The sequence below is a fragment of the Mustela nivalis genome (genome assembly GCF_964662115.1).
Source record: "Mustela nivalis genome assembly, chromosome: 7".
Taxonomy (NCBI): Eukaryota; Metazoa; Chordata; class Mammalia; order Carnivora; family Mustelidae; genus Mustela; species Mustela nivalis.
Window position 1 is genome coordinate 126,308,761 of NC_139026.1, and position 17,996 is coordinate 126,326,756.

At 38.9% G+C, this 17,996-nt stretch overlaps 1 protein-coding gene across 6 annotated transcripts in view; it reads right to left on the reverse strand.

Annotated features, from left to right (window-relative positions):
- Nucleotides 1–17,996, reverse strand: part of ST8SIA6 (ST8 alpha-N-acetyl-neuraminide alpha-2,8-sialyltransferase 6) — a 147,615-nt gene that overhangs the window by 43,758 nt on the left and 85,861 nt on the right. For 5 of the 6 annotated variants that reach the window (XM_082742025.1, XM_082742030.1, XM_082742028.1 and 2 more), the window contains one exon: nt 3,759–3,845. In XM_082742025.1, coding sequence (XP_082598151.1) covers nt 3,759–3,845 — 87 coding nt within the window. Of the gene's footprint in view, nt 1–3,758; nt 3,846–14,210; nt 14,250–17,996 lie in introns of those variants that run through there. The other variant, XM_082742029.1, reaches the window with a different exon arrangement.

Sequence of the window (17,996 nt, forward strand, 5' to 3'; positions counted from 1 at the left end):
GAAAACATTACATCTATGCCCTGGAAGTTAAATACAAAAGAATCCCTTTTCTTGCTCCTCACCCTAAAAGGTCAGTTAGGAAAGATGCCTAATAGTATCCTATAGGGAGTTAACATATCCATGAGTCTACTTGACAGAGGGAAAATTCTCACTGTGAGCTCTAACCCATCAGAGGTTCCTCTTTCACTCACTGGGAGCCAGACCGAACTCCTCTCAAAATGGCAGCAGAATTAAAAGGCAGCTGGTCCCATGACCGGAGCCTAAAGTGACTGAAGGTGGGACAGGCAGAGCCACAGCAGCACAGTGTAAATCAGAGCTCCTTCTCATAGGAAAGAAACACAAGGAGCAGATTCTTCTTAGAGACTCTCCTGGGATAGCAGACTCCTTTTTTTTCTTTTAATTTATTTTTTATTTATTTTCAGCATAACAGTATTCATTATTTTTTCACAACATCCAGTGCTCCATGCAATCCATGCCCTCTATAAAACCCACCACCTGGTACCCCAACCTCCCACCCACCCGCCAATTCAGACCCCTCAGATTGTTTTTCAGAGTCCATAGTCTCTCATGGTTCACCTCCCCTTCCAATTTCCCCCAACTCACTTCTCCTCTATAACTCCCCTTGTCCTCCATGCTATTTGTTATGCTCCACAAATAAGTGAAACCATATGATAATTGAAATCTCTCTGCTTGACTGATTTCACTCAGCATAATCTCTTCCAGTCCCGTTCATGTTGCTACAAAAGTTGGGGATTCATCCTTTCTGATGGAGACATAATACTCCATAGTATATATATGGACCACATCTTCCTTATCCATTCGTCCGTTGAAAGGCATCTTGGTTCTTTCCACAGTTTGGCGACTGTGGCCATTGCTGCTATAAACATTGGGGGTACAGATGGCTCTTCTTTTCACTATATCTGTATCTTTGGGGTAAATACCCAGGAGTGCAATTGCAGGGTCATAGGGAAGTTCTATTTTTAATTTCTCTTCTCCAAAGAGGCTGCACCAACTTGCATTCCTATCAACAGTGAAAGAGGGTTCCCCTTTCTCCACATCCCCTCCAACACACGTTATTTCCTGTCTTGCTAATTTTGGCCATTCTAACTGGTGTAAGGTGATATCTCAATGTGGTTTTAATTTGAATCTCCCTAATGGCTAGTGATGATGAACATTTTTTCATGTGTCTGATAGCCATTTGCATGTCTTCATTGGAGAAGTGTCTGTCCATATCTTCTGCCCATTTTTTTATATGATTGTCTGTTTTGTGAGTGTTGAGTTTGAGGAGTTCATTATAGATCCTGGATATCAACCTTTTGTCTGTACTGTCATTTGCAAATCTCTTCTCCCATTCCGTGGGTTGCCTCTTTGTTTTGTTGACTGTTTCCTTTGCTGTGCAGAAGCTTTTGATCTTGATGAAGTCCCCAAAGTTCATTTACACTTTTGTTTCCTTTGCCTTTGGAGACGTATCTTGAAAGAAGTTGCTGTGGCTGATATCGAAGAGGTTACTGCCTATGTTCTCCTCTAGGATTCTGATGGATTCCTGTCTCACGTTGAGGTCTTTTATCCATTTTGAGTTTATCTTTGTGTACGGTGTAAGAGAATGGTTGAGTTTCATTCTTCTACATATAGCTGCCCAGTTTTCCCAGCACCATTTATTGAAGAGACTGTCTTTTTTCCACTGTATACTTTTTCCTGCTTAATCAAAGATTATTTGACCATAGAGTTGAGGGTCCATATCTGGGCTCTCTACTCTGTTCCACTGGTTTATGTGTCTGTTTTTATGCCAGCACCATGCTGTCTTGGTGATCACAGCTTTGTAGTAAAGCTTGAAATCAGGTAACATGATGCCCCCAGTTTTATTTTTGTTTTTCAACATTTCCTTAGCGATTCGAGGTCTCTTCTGGTTCCATACAAATTTTAGGATTATTTGCTCCAGCTCTTTGAAGAATACCGGTGGAATTTTGATCAGAATGGCATTAAAAGTATAGATTGCTCTAGGCAGTATAGACATTTTAACAATGTTTATTCTTCTGATCCAAAAGCATGAAATGGTCTTCCATCTTTTTGTGTCTTCTTCAATTTCTTTCATGAGTGTTCTGTAGTTCCTCGAATACAGATCCTTTACCTGTTTGGTTAGGTTTATTCCCAGGTATCTTATGGTTCTTGGTGCTATAGTAAATGGAATTGATTCTCTAATTTCCATTTCTGTATTTTCATTGTTAGTGTATAAGAAAGCCACTGATTTCCGTACATTGACTTTGTATCCTGCCACGTTGCTGAATTGCTCTATGAGTTCTAATAGTTTGCGGGTGGAGTCTTTTGGGTTTTCCATATAAAGAATTACCCTGATCCCCAAACCAGGCAAAGCCTACCAAAAAAAGAATTTCAGACCAATATCACTGATGAATATGGATGCTAAGATTCTCAACAAGATCCTAGCAAACAGGATCCAACAGCACATTAAAAAGATTATCCACCATGACCAGGTGGGATTCATCCCTGGGCAACAAGGATGGTTCAACATTTGCAAATCAATCAATGTGATAGAACAGATTAATATGAGAAGAGAGAAGTACCACATGCTCCTCTCAATCGATGCAGAAAAAGCATTTGACAAAATCCAGCATCCATTCCTGATTAAAATGCTTCAAAGTATAGGGATAGAGGGAACATTCCTGAAAATAAAATCTATCTATGAAAGACCCACAGCAAATATCATCCTCAATGGGAAAAAGCTTGCAGCCTTCCCGTTGAGATCAGGAACACAACAAGGATGCCCACTCTCACCACTCTTGTTCAACATAGTATTAGAAGTCCTAGCAACAGCAATCAGACAACAAAGAGAAATAAAAGGTATCCAAATTGGCAATGAAGAAGTCAAACTCTCTCTCTTTGCAGATGACATGAGACCAGGCTCTTTAAGAAGGTCTTCAAAAGACTTAAGGCTTAAGGTCTGAAAATCTGAACCAGTCAAGATAAAAACATATTTCTGGACTGTAACATCATAAAATAACTCGGCACTGGACAAAACCTGTATTGCATGCCTAGCAAAGAATGAGAATGCGGGCCCAGAGAGGCAGAGCAGCGCAGACCACGCAAGCGCACACGTGTGTCCCGCTGTACTATACGACTAGGAGTAAGGGGTCCCTGAAAAGTTTCCATGCATCCCTGTAGCACAGTGTTGGAACACAATTTCTTTCTGTCCAGGTGGGCCCCACATTATGCAAGGACAGGACAGCTCTATAATCATTAGCTCATAACCCGGGCTTGTCAGGGTGGTGACTCCCCCCAGATTATTAGCTGTAGCCAACTCCCACACCTGAATGTGGCTGTGGTTTAAAAGCCAACAAGAAACACTGGGAGGGAAAAACACAGGAAGGAACAGTCTTTGTTCAGAAGCAATGGGATCTTGGCGGACATTTTCTCTCTATGTTTTCCAAACAGTCCCAAACTCAATCATATTTTATTTACAAAATTAAGAAACAGTAAATACAAATGGTATGAAGAAGCAATGTCCTCTAAAATTTCTTTTTTCAACTTAAGATTTTTGTAATGAATCCCAATAGCTGAATTAAATTTCTATATAAGAGATGGGGACAGAGTGCCATGTGCCTCAGGAGGGGGTCTGAGGATAAAATCGATCTGACTGTGAACTGGCCCCTTCTATTTTCCTTCAAACAACATGTTATTTCCCGTGCAACGCAAAAACACAAGACATCTTTAAATCTCATAATACTTATGAAAAAATTCTTTACCTAAAATTCTCATATTCTTCTTCTCGTCGTTTCCATGGACAGCTCTGTATATTTCTGATAATCTGAAGATAGTCACTCTCTAAATACCTAAAAGTGAAATGTCAGCAAAATTAGAAAACAGAGATCCCACATATTGCTAAACACACATATTAGTGTCCTAAAGGGCACTGTGACAATCTGCTCATTTTAGCTCTCTAAATCATTTCTGAAATAAGGTAATGTAGAAATAAGTTAATATTATACCCATTTCAAAACCGCTAGGAACATAAATTTGGAAAGAATTATTATGTTGATTTAGGAACATGTGATTTGCACATATCATAAGTCAAGTCTAGTATTACAAATAAACCATGACAGCACCTCAATTTCCATTCATATCTTATAGCCATGTCATTTTGCTATAATTCACTGACAAATATATTTTATAGATGTTTACCATAAATATATAGTTTATCATTTTTTATACTCTAAGTTGATTGATTTATGTTGGGAAATACAGATAAAATTTCTCTAAAATAATCATCTTAAATTTTAATTCTGTCTGAAGCTAGTGTCCAAAATCTATAAAGAACTTAGCAAACTCAACACCCAAAGAACAAATAATCCAATCAAGAAATGGGCAGAGGACATGAACAGACATTTCTGCAAAGAAGACATCCAGATGGCCAACAGACACATGAAAAAGTGCTCCATATCACTCAGCATCAGGGAAATACAAATCAAAACCACAATGAGATATCACCTCACACCAGTCAGAATGGCTAAAATCAACAAGTCAGGAAATGACAGATGCTGGCGAGGATGCGGAGAAAGGAGAACCCTCCGACACTGTTGGTGGGAATGCAAGCTGATGCAGCCACTCTGGAAAACAGAATGGAGGTTCCTCAAAATGTTGAAAATAGATCTGCCCTATGACCCAGCAATTGCACTACTGGGTATTTACCTTAAAGATACAAACGTAGTGATCCAAAGGGGCACATGCACCCGAATGTTTATAGCAGCAATGTCCACAATAGCCAAACTATGGAAAGAACCTAGACGTCCATCAACAGATGAATGGATCAAGAAGATGTGGTATATATACACCATGGAATACTATGCAGCCATCAAAAGAAATGAAATCTTGCCATTTGCAACAACATGGATGGAACTAGAGCGTATCATGCTTAGCGAAATAAGTCAAGCGGAGAAAGACAACTATCATATGATCTCCCTGATATGAGGAAGTGGTGATGCAACATGGGGGCTTAAGTGGGTAGGAGAAGAATCAATGAAACAAGATGGGATTGGGAGGGAGACAAACCATAAGTGACTCTTAATCTTACAAAACAAACTGAGGGTTGCTGAGGGGAGGGGGGTTGGGAGAAATGGGGGTGGGGTTATGGACATTGGGGAGGGTATGTGCTTTGGTGAGTGCTGATTCACAGACCTGTACCCCTGGGGATAAAAATACATGTTTATAAAAAAATAAAAAATTAAAAAAAAAATTTTAATTCTGAATAGTACACTAAAAAAAAAAAAAACAGATTAAGCTCAGTTAAGAGAGATGTATATACAGTGGCATAAAAAAATCTATAGGCTGGGCAATACAGTTTCTGAGGATCGCAGTCCCCAGTAAATTTCCTTCTACCTGAAATTTCATCCTTCAATCACAGAAAAGCCGTTAGTCTTGAAGGGCTATCATTTCAATACAAATGTTGAGGTCGTGGATGGTTTAGTTGGTTAAGCATCTGCCTGCCTTCAGCTCAGGTCATGATCCCAGGATCCAGGGACTGAGTCCTACATAGGGCTCCCTGCTCAGTGGGAAGTCTGCTTTTCCCTCCTCCTCTGCTCCTCACCCCCAAAGTTGGTGATTTGATCTCTCTCAGATAAATAAAATATTTTTTAAAAATTTGAAAAATTATAAGAAATAAACTAAAATACAAGGACCCTTTTGTGTAGAAAAAAAACCCTTAAATTTTCTTTAAATTAATATCTTAGTCATTAGTTGTCTATTATTTGAGATGAAGGCTCTGCATTAGAGATGGAATAAGTGTGGTGGGTGGAAAAGGGAGAGGGCCATGAAAAATCCTGTCAGAAACCACTCCCCACCCCTAGGGTCACCTGGGTGGCTCAGTGGGTTAAGCCTCTGCCTTCAGCTCAGGTCATGATCTCAGGGTCCTGGGATCAAGCCCTGCATCAGGCTCTCTGCTCATCAGGGAGCTTGCTTCCTCCTCTCTCTCTGCCTGCCTCTCTGCGTACTTGTGATCTCTCTCTGTCAAATAAATAAATAAAATCTTAAAAAAGAAAAGAAAAGAAGCCACTCCCCCATCTCCATCCAGCAAAATGCAGGGCCTCCAAACCTTCACTCTGGAAGAGGTATTTGTTATAGGTGGGCAAGGTCATCAACCAAGCTACTCCTCTCCCTCTGCAGCTTACCTTTCTTTTGGGTATCTCTGTCTTCAATGATGCTGCCAAAAATAAAAAAAATACATATATTTTTTCCCTTGGCTGCTGTTGGCCCGGCTAAGAAAATCTGAAAATCTTGAAAGACTATTTTTTAATAAAGGAGAAGCAAAGCAAAAAACCATCACAGGAGAAGCTAAAAATAGTTTTACTCATATACAGGCTTCCAACCTAAACAGATTTACCTCATTCCCATGGGTCTTGAGACTTGTCTTAGCATGCCAGGGAGCCTGAGAGATCTATATATTCTATCCCCAAAGCTTTGTCTAAATGTGACACTTCCTAGCTGGAGTAAATATTACCTGTCTCCACACGGTAGGAGAAACCCAGAGACTCTGTAAGACAGTGTTAAGCTCAGGGAAAAAAGAATAAAAAAGAAAGAAAGAAAGAAAAAGAAATACACATTCAGCAACCTACCCAAGGCTCTCTCAATTTCTGGCTCTTCATCAGAATCATGACACGGTGCCTGTGCTCTCCTGTCGGTAGAGTCTTATCTCCACCACGGCATGGTTTTTAGTCATTTCATCATATTTAAAACAGGATTCTATGTGTACCACAGTCTATCAGGCAAAGTAACAAAAGAACTGCTACCTCACAAAGCTCAATGAAAGAGAGATTGAAAAGAGAAGCCAAATACAAATTCTTCTCATTAAATCAATGAGAATTGTAACTGTATTTTAAGTCATCAGGATAAAATACAACAAAAAAAGTACAGTAAGTATGAAATTACTATCACCTCCCAAAAACAAAATGTGTCAGGGTTTGAAGTTTTCTTTAAATGCCATTTATTAGGCAGAAAAGAATTAAATTTCTCATGATGTATAACTAAGTTGGATTAGTACAGAGAAGACAGAGAAGTAGAGATAGAGAAGAAGAAACTTTTGAAAATGAGACATGAAAGAAAAGATTGAGTGTAAAAGTTACAATCACAAAGCTGTGAGACAATCCTGAATGCCCTAATATATGAGAAATTTTTTTTTAAAGATATTTATTTATTTATTTATTTATTTATTTGACAGAGAGACATCACAAGTAGGCAGAGAGGCAGGCAGAGAGAGCGAGAGAGAGGAGGAAGCAGGCTCCCTGCTGAGCAGAGAGCCCGATGCGGGACTCGATCCCAGGACTCTGAGATCATGACCTGAGCCGAAGGCAGCGGATTAACCCACTGAGCCACCCAGGCGCCCCTATATGAGAAATTTTGAACACAGAAAAGACTTTTTCAAAAAATTATGGTAGCCAATTTTCCAAATGAGAACTATAAACCCACAAATCCAAAAAGCTCAACAAACTGAAAATACAAGAGCTGTTTAGAAAAAAAAAAAAAAAAAAGACTAGGGATGCCTGGGTAGCTCAGTCAGTTAAGCACCTGACTCATGATTTCTGCTCAGGTCATAACCTCAGGGTGGGGAGATCAAGCCCTGAGTAGAACTCCACGTTCAGTGGGGAGTCTGCTTGAGGATTTCTCTCCCTCTTCCTCTGTACCCCCTACTTGTGCAAGTCTGTTCTCTAAATACATACATAAATAAATATTTTTAAAAACTACACAAGACAAACAACAATAAATTTTTTTAAGCCAATGATAAAGAGAAAATCTTAAAAGTAATTAGAGAAAAGAGGGGTGCCTGGTGGCTCAGTCAGTTAAGTGTCTGATCTTAGGCTCAAGTCATGATCCTGGGATCCTGGGATCAAGCCCCACGTAGGGCTCCCTGCTAAGTAGGGAGTCTGTTTCTCCCTCTCCCTCTGCCCTCCCCACCCAGCTCATGCTCACTCTTTCTCTCTCTCTCTCCCCCAAATAAATAAATCTTTTTTAAAAAGTAGTTAGAGAAAAGAAACATATTACATACATAGAAACAAAGCAAGATTATGGCAGACTTGTCAGAAACAATGGAAATCAGAAGATATGATTAAAATAGAGAACATCATTTAGGGGATTGTCAACCTAGATTTCCACAGTCATAAAAAATGAGGGTAAAACAAGAACTTTTTCAGACATACAAAGGCTGAAAGAATTCATACCAGCAAACCTGCAGTAGAAGGAATGCTAAGGGAGTCCTTTAGATGGAAGAAAAAGGAAACCGAAGTACCTCTGGCTCGATACAAAATAATGAAGATCACTAGAAGTGGTAAATATGTAAATATATAAAAGACCTTTTCTTTTTTTTTTCTACATCTCTTAAATAAGAGTATAATAATAATATATTGGGGAGTTTATAACATATGTAGAAATCAATGCCTGACAACCACAGAACAAAGGCCAGAGAAGGGAATGATATAAATCACTTTGAAAGCCGATTGTGATGACAAGAAGACATATACAGTTGACCTTTAAACAACACAGGGGTTAGTAGTTGACCCCCCTCCCCCCGTGCAGTCAAAAATCCATATATAACTTTTGACTCTGAAAAAATTTAATTACCAATAGGCTACTATTGACCAGAAACTTTGCCAATAACATAAACAGCCAATTAACACATATTTTGTATGTTAACTTACATGTATGATATACTGTATTCTTACAATAAGGAAAGCTAGAGAAAAGACACAGTTATTCAGAAGTCATTAGGAAGAGAAAATACATTTATAGTACTATAAAAAAGCCCACATATAAGTGGACCCATGCAGTTCAAACCCATTTTGTTTAAGACAAAACTGTACTGCTCACTTAAAGCAATCAGTAAAAGCAAAGCCATAAAGAGTGAGGATGTAACCATAAAATGCTCAATCAAAAGAAGGGTGGAAAAGGAACAGTTGGCAGGCAAACAGAAAAAAAATAACACAATGGTTGATTTAAACCCAGCCATATGAATAATCCCATTAAGTGTAAATAATGTAAACATACAAAAGGCAGAGAATGTCATCTTGGATTTTAAATAAGCAGGAACCAATCACATATTATTTACAAGATAAGCATTTCATATGCATAAACAGGTTAAAAGTAAAAAGGTGAGAAGAGATATACCATAGTAGGACTAATTAATACAAAACTATAGTGTCTGTACTCCTATCAGACAAAGTACTTTTCTGAGCAAGAAATATTACCATGAAAAAAACAGGGTATGAGCAGGAGTTGATAAGAGAAAGAAATGAATAAAATCAAAAGCTGTTTTGTTTTAAAAATAAAGTTGACAAACTTACTGTCACATTGCTCAGGTGAAAAACAGACACAAATGACCAAGATGAGAACAATGCTGGAGACTGCAACACTGTAGTCCTACAGACATAAAAGTATATTAACAACTTTATGTCAAAAATTTTGACAACTTAGACACAATGGACATACTTCTTGAAAGACACAAACTACAAAAACTCTCTCAAGAAGAAATAGAGGTCAGAATCAGAGGGAGATGCAAGTAACCACAGAAAAGTGTTCGGGGAGATGCAACATGGCTACCTTTGATGATGGAGTTAAAATATAGAACAGTTCTGGTTCAAGGTGGTAACACAGAAAGATCCTGAACTTAGCTTGGTCACAGAGTCCACAGCTACAAATGAAACAATTTCCTCTTAAAACAAATCAAAACTAAACTAAACTGAAGCCTGGCTGAGTTACAGCTACACATTGTGGGGTGCCTGGGTAGCTCAGTCTGTTGGGTGTCTGCCTTCAGCTCAGGTGGTAATTCTAGAGGATAAAGCCCTACATCAGGCTCCCTGCTCAGGGCGAGAGACTGTTTCTCCCTCTTCCCCTCCCCCTGCTTGTGCTTTCTCTCCCCCCGCCCTTTCTAATAGATGGATGGAATTTTTAAACCACCACCAACAACAACAACAACAATTACACACTGAGCAAACAAGAGGGAAACCACATCAAAGTAAGTAGGAAAGGCTGGGACACAATCTCACCATAAACCCCATCCCCAATGCAGTGATCCACACTAGCAGGGAACTCCAAACCCAGAGAGTCTCCCTGAGGGGCAGTTTTGAAGCCCATGTGCTGAATTTCAGCTTTCAAGACATACCCTTCCCAGATGAGCCTTTAAAACATCTAACTTTGAAAAACAGTGGGGCTCCTGTCCCAAGAACCACAAGGTAGAAGCAACTGGAGAAACTGTTCTTCCAGTGCTTGTGGACTTGACTCACCCACCCCAGGACCCAGCTCAATGGCAGCTGAGTGCCCCAGACCTAAATGGAAGGACGCTCACTGACATATATAAAGTACTGGCCTAAGGAGGCAGGCACCTTGTCGAACACACACATCTCAATCCTGCAGGACTATTCTCCAGGAGACTGATGGATACCATCTTGATGTTCCCTCTGCTGTGCTCCAGAGCAGCAGTATATCCCAGAAGGAGCTTTCATACATCTGGGCCCTGATTTCTGCAGCTACCACCTTGACTGCCCAGCTCTAGAAGCCAGGGGAACTTACAGTCCTGGTTTTACGGGTCTGTAATAACAAGGGTCAGCCAGAAAGGAGCTCCTATCCCTGTCTGGAACCCCAATAGTTGTGATTGCTGTTGGAGCAACCTGTACATGACCTAGCTCTGGTGACCAGTGGGTTCACTGACAGATCCCACAGGTCTCTAACCAACAGAAAAAGAATTTTAAGCAGTGACTATCCTCAGGACACAACAAGAGACAACAGGCCCAGGAGCCTGGACGTTAGTGAGGGAGACCTAATAGCTAATCATTGTAACTGTGGCCTGAGAGGCAGGCTTCTAACTGAACATGCACCTGGGAGCTGACAGTAATCCTTTCCAGAGTCCTTGAGGGCAGGGTGCTGTCCTCATACTCATACTTCACAGTGCTCCAGAGTGCCAGCATCTTTTGGAGGGGAACTTCCCATGTCTGGTGTCATGGTTCATAATGCCAGTACCCCCGGCATTTGAGGTTGCCATCCAGGTGATACCTCTTGATTCTCTGGCTCCGGTAACTTCAGGGGCTTGCTTTTCTGGGTCTCATGGGACTGTGGCAACCAGTCAGACAGTTCTTGCCACGCTACCACCTGCAGGACACTGACCAGACAGTGAAGTGAGGCCCACCACTCAGTCTTTCTGTGAAGGAGGCCTCTTTGCTTGTCCTGGAGCTACAGTCTGAGGGGTAGGCTTCAGACTTGGCACACACTTATGGCCTATGGAGATGGCTTTCATAGAATGTAGGCTGTGGATATCATCTTGGCACTCTCTCTGTGCTTTGCCCTAGATTGACTGTGTCATCCAGAAAAGAGGTCTACATTCCTCTGGGGCTTTGATTTTTGCTACTGCCATACATAGGAAACCTCCAGATCACCTGATACCGGTGGCTTAGGCTTACAGTACACAGGACCTTGTACATTGGTATACTTTAAAAAGTTGATGTCTGAGGTTCTGGCTTCCAGTGAGAACCTAGCCACTGAGATCCTCCCCTTTGGGATGCTGACAAGTACTGGCACATACTTAACTGCTTGAGGTGATGAAAACTGTAGTAGTCTGCTTGGAAAAGCACAAAGGTTTGAGATACAACCAAGAACTGGGGCAGGGCTGAGTCACAAGGTTCATATCCTACACTGGCCACTCCTTTTAGACTGGGTGAGGGGGTTGTTTCCTCTACTTTATGGAAACCATGATGCTCAAGCAAAACTAAGAAACAGAAGAATATGTTCCACATGAAAGAAAAACAAAATCTCAAAAAGAAAAAACTTTAAAAAAATGGAGATAAGTAACTTACCTGTTAAAGAGTTGAAAGTAATGGTCATAAAAATGCTCAAAGAACTGGGGAGAAGAATGGATAGGCATAGTAAAAACTTCAAAAATACAGAAAATATAAGAAAGAATTAAGTGGAAGTCACAGGGCTGTAGAATACAATAACTGGACTGAAAAATACACTAGAGGAGTTCCATAACAGTCTAGATGAAGCAGAAGAAAGGACCATTCAACTCAGAGACAAGACAGTGGAATTCACCCAATCAGAGCAGCAAAAAGAATAAAGGATTTTAAAAAAAGGGGGGAGGGCATAGCTTAAGGGAACAATGAAACAACATTACATGGACCTCTGTTCATATCATTTGGCTCCCAGAAGAAAAAGAGAGAAAAGGGCATAAATCTTTAAAAAAAAAAATTATTCATTTATTTGACACAGAGAGAGAGATCACAAGTAGGCAGAGAGGAAGGCAGAGCGGGAAGGGGAAGCTGGCTTCCTGCTAAGCAAAGAGCCCAATGTGGGGCTCAATCCCAGGACCCTGAGGTCATGAGCTGAGCCGAAGGCAGAGGCTTAACCCACTGAACCACCCAGGCACCACAACGGGCAGAAATCTTATAAAAAAAAAAAAATGGCTTAAAACTTCCCTAACCCAGAGAATGAAACAAATATACAGATCCAAAATGCCTGGAGACTTCCAAAAAAGAGGAACCTAATGAAATCCATATCAAGACATATTATAGTTAAAGTGTCAAAAGTTAAAGACAAGGAAAGAATATCAAAAGAAGCAAATCAAAAGAACACTTTTTACGTACAAGGGAACCCACATAAGCAGAATTTTTATCAGTAACTTTGTAGAACAGACGAAAGTGGAATGATACATTCAAAGCACCAAAAGAAAAAGAACTTCCAACCAAGAATGTTCTACCCAGCAAAGTTATCATTCAAACTTGAAAAAGAGATAGAGTTTTACAGAAACACAAAAGTTAAAGAAGTTCATCACCATTAGATCAGTGTTAAAAGAAGTGTTAAAGGGACTAAACATTGAAACAAGGAGCATGAATTAGTAATGAAAACAAATGAATAATAAATCTCACTGGAAAGGTAAATATATAGTCAAGGTAGTAGATTAATCACTTATGAATCTAGTATGAAGGTTCAAAGAGAAAAAACCAAGATTACCTAAATATATAAATATACATATAAATAAATATATAAATATAAATATATAAAGCAAATATTAACACACCTAATGGGAGACATAAACAGCAATATAGTAATAGTATGGGACTTTAATAATGGATAGATCATCCAGCTGGAAAATCATTAAGGAAACATTAGCATTAAATGACACTTTAGACCAGATGGTCTAAACAGAGATTTACAGAACATTCCATCCCAAAGAAGTGGAATATGCATTCTTCTCAAGTACAAATAGAACATTTTTCCAAGACAGATAATGTTAGGCAAAAAAAACAAGTCTTAATAAATTTAATTTCTTCTTTGATCCATTGGTTGTTCAGTAGCATACTGATTAATATTCACATATCTGTGAATTTTCCAGGTTTCTTCATGCAGTCAGTATCAAGTTTTATACCATTGTGGTCAGAAAAGATGCTTGATATGATCATTTGTTCTAAATTGTTAAACCACTGGTAGCTTGAAACTGACCAAGGTGGGAGTATTTACACCACAGGCATTGGCAAATGTGACAAATTAGGGCTTCCTCTTCCCTGATCAAGTTGTTAAATATGAATGAGTGCACGACTGCTCCTACACCTCACCTCAATTGGGCAGCTTGTTGACTTGGCTCAAAATTTGCACTCCCTCTCCCACCCCCCACAGCCACCCTGGTTTGAGCTTTATGGAGGCCTTTCAAGAAGGCCAAGTGAGACTTGGCTGCCACACCTAACTCTTTAAGCAAGACTCACCCACAGTGGTCCCAAGCCTCAGGGAAACAAAACTATCACATTAGGTCCAAACAGCAAATCCTACCTTGGAAATTAAAGGTGATTTTATCTCCACCAAGATTTTGAACAAATGCTTAAGGAAAAAAAAAATTACACTACACTTTTACTTTGACTTCCTTGAGAAACAGAGTTTGTATCAATTTGAAATCATTCTTTCCTTTCTACCAAGCTTAAGCTAGAACATTAAAATTACCATCCATTGCCAATTAGAATAAAGGTGCATTATAAAATATGTATTGTCTTTAAAACATTTTTGTTTTAGTGGCATACATCTCCCAACAAATTGTAGCTGGCTCTAATTTAATTTGATATTGAAAGATGTTAATCACACTGTATCTAATTTTACTAGTAAGTTAGCTGCATAGAAGATCTTCTGACTTTACAGTCACTGATATTTAAAACTAAGTCAACACATTATAGCAGACCTACCTATCACAAAGGAAGAAAGTTTCCTGGCCATATTATAATCAGAAGGTAGTCCTCAAGCTACTTCCTTCCCAAGGTTGCTGTGTTCAGGGACTCTTTTGTATGTTGACTCTAGAAATGAAGCATTATACTCTAAAATTAAAAAGGGAAGACTAAAGAATAAGGGATATCAAAAGAAGCATTTTTTTCTATATACTTGTCCTTTCCTACTGAAAAATATATCACCAATCAGCTTTTTTTAGAGAATTAAAATTATCCTCATGATTTGTCAAATGGGAGCAGGACTGGAGTGGAAAACCATATGAGAAGGTAAAATTGCACACATGCCACAAATGTGGGCTAATTTACAGGAGAAATATGTCTCTGTAAACCTTTCTTGTTAAGCAGAATGCTCTAAATCACATCATACTTTCTGCAAATTTATATTTATAGTTAGTTTTCAGTTACAAAGGATAGCCCACATCCCAGAACCTTGAAAGATAGCTCTCTCTATGATATTACCCCATTTTTATGGATGGCATAACTAAAAGTTCTGAGAAGATGAACAGCTTGCTCAATATTGTATTGTAAGTGAATGAGCTAAGAATTAAACACATGACTTTTGATTCACAGTCTGGCTCTCTTTCTAATGTATCACACTGCATCTCATCTATTTTCATAATGAAACTGAAATTAATCCCATCAGAAATGTTTTCTAGTCCCAGGACATACAATAAATCATACTAAATAATGCAGCAAGTTATTTTCAAAAGAATAAATAATGTCTATTTAAATCATTATCAATAACACTCAAAATACAAATTGTAAGTAACATTTGAAATGACACTAAGTAAATATATTAAAATTAAAAATATTATTCTAGAAACTTCTCTTTGGAGATAAAGACCCACATGCTATGATTAGTTTTATCTCAATTAAGATATAAATAGGGCTTTTAAAAGCCCTATATAACTTCCAGTTAATTCATGTAATCTTTAAATACTTATGGGGTACTTACTAGATGTCTAGAAATTACCTTGAAGATATTAATCTATTAGTTCCATTTAAGTTGCTGAGATACTAATTTAGTTTCCTATAATATCACTTCATGGTGAAAGCCAAGCTTTAAGTCTACAGAAATGCATGGAGAAACCCCAGTAATATTAAGTCAGTAGGTTTCTTTTTTTATTATTTATTTATTTATTTATTTTAGAGAAAGAATACACAGGTAAGTAGAGGTAGGGACAGAGGGAGAAGAGAGAATCTCAAGCAGACCCCCTGGGGAGCACGGAGCCCAACACAGGGCTTGATCTCATGACCCTGAAATTACGACCTGAGTTGAAACCAAGAGTCAGTCACTTAACCGACTAAGCCCCCCAGGTGCCCCTAAGTCAGTAGGTTTTTAAGTGGTATTCCTGACTAGACCAGTTTTTTAATAGCTAGTTTCTACCAAACCCTTGAAGAGTTCAGGTCTGCAAGAAACCAAATGCCGCAAATAAGTATAATACTCTAAGATTTTCAGTTAATACATCTGATCATTTTTTTTTCTTTTCAGTGTAACAGTATTCATTGTTTTTGCACCACACCCAGTGCTCCATACAATCCATGCCCTCTATAATACCCACCCCCTGGATCCCCCAACCTCCCACCTCCTGCCCCTTCAAAACCCTCAGATTGTTTTTCAAGTCCATAGTCTCTCATGGTTCACCTCCCCTTCCAATTACCCCAACTCCCTTCTCCTCTATAACTCCCCTTATCCTCCATGCTATTTGTTATGCTCCACAAATAAGTGAAACCATATGATAATTGACTCTCTCTGCTTGACTTATTTCACTCAGCATAATCTCTTCCAGTCCCGTCCATGTTGCTACAAAAGTTGGGGATTCAACTTTGTTGCCTTCAACTTCTGATGGAGGCATAATACTCCATAGTGTATATGGACCACATCTTCCTTATCCATTCGTCTGTTGAAAGGCATCTTGGTTCTTTCCACAGTTTGGCGACTGTGGCCATTGCTGCTATAAACATTGGGGTACAGATGGCCCTTCTTTTCACGACATCTGTATCTTTGGGGTAAATACCCAGAAGTGCAATTGCAGGCTCATAGGGATGGGGCAAAACTTCTTAAAGAAATGGTTGATGAATGTATGACAGCTAACAAAAAGAAGTATATAGAAGTTATATTCAGTTGGGCTATGAATAGTACAGACATACCGTACTGACATATCATTCTCTAAAGGTAGAAGAATTCAATTTACATTGTGTTCAACTCTACGTGATAGTAGCTTCTATTTAGAATGCTGTGGCTATTGTCAACTGGCATAAGAGGAAGTGATCTTAAACTTTTATTTTCCCCATACATTCCATACACCCACAAGTTAAATATTCTAAAAAGACTCAGGAATTAATTCCTAAAAATGCCAGCATTCTTCCTCATGGCCCCAGTGAAATCTCCAAACTGCCATATGTGAAAAAGTCAGATATTGATTTTTTTTAGAAAAGAACACTTTCTCTGCCCTAGGCAATTAACTTTTGGATTTTTGATATTCATTACAGTGTAAGGCACAGGCTAGGAAAGTCTGCAACAGTGACTGATGTTAGACAACCAAGACGGAATGGGGTGTCTCTTTACAAAGGGGTGGGGCGTGGCATAGGAAAAGGGACATAGGTTGGTGAAGCCCACTTTGAGGCCAGCAACCAAGGTGGAGTAGGAAAGCTGCCACTGCCCCAAGTTTATAGGCTGCCCAGAAGAGCTGTAGTTCAAGGTACAGAAGAGGGCCACTGAACAGGAGTGATGGCCTTCAATAGAGGAGGTGTCATCCCTAAATCAAGCCCACAGAGAGCATGTAGGGGAGTAAATATTCCAAACTCTCTCTCATCCCACTTTCCTGCCCATGATTTCCATAGACTGATCCTAATCAGAAGCCAAAGGTTATGAGAGTTTAACTAATGCAGCCTTATGGAACATGCAGCAAAAAGAAGAAGAAAAAAAAAAAAGTAGCGAGTAGATATGGAAGGTTAAAAAGGAATTTTATAGCACAAACAAAAATTCATTCATGATGCTATTTTCAGAATTATTTGGGGGTAAATGAATTTATTTTGCTGCTTTAGTTGGATATAATGTCCAAATCAAGCAGTACCTCAGAGCAAAACAAAAACCATAGTTTTCAGTACCTCCTTCATGAACATCTGCTACATGCAAACGCATCACCAGGATAGAATGAATAAACAAACAAGGAAGTTGCTTTTTTTTTTTTTAAGATTTTCCTATTTCCTCTCAAAACACAATCCCACAAGACTTCTGAAGATGAAAAAAAAATATATGACGATCTACTTTCCAAGTTCATAGAAAGAAATCTCCAGACATATATGAGAATTGCCAAAGATGAAAATAACAATTTGGTGATTTTTACACTATCTATTTTTAGAACTAGGATTCCATATACTGCAAGGGATCTAAGAGAACCAATAAAGTCAGTGTCTGCATTTCTTGAAGAGTTCCATCCGATAGTTTGAGTGAGTTACAAGAGTGAAGGAGCTAGCATGAGTAGTATACCTGGTAAGAGTTTTAAGTCATATATTGACTATTAACATTTTGCCTTTAAATTCTTCTGACTCATATAAGCAACCACTCTGTACCTAGTATATATGTCTATAGCACTTCTTTTATTTTCATATATTTACTCAGTAAATACCTACTAGGAATCTACTATCTGTGAGGTACTGTTCTGGGGACCAATAATACAACAGTGAACAAAATAAGACAGCTTTTTAAAAAAAATCTATATTCTCAGGAAATTTATATTGTAA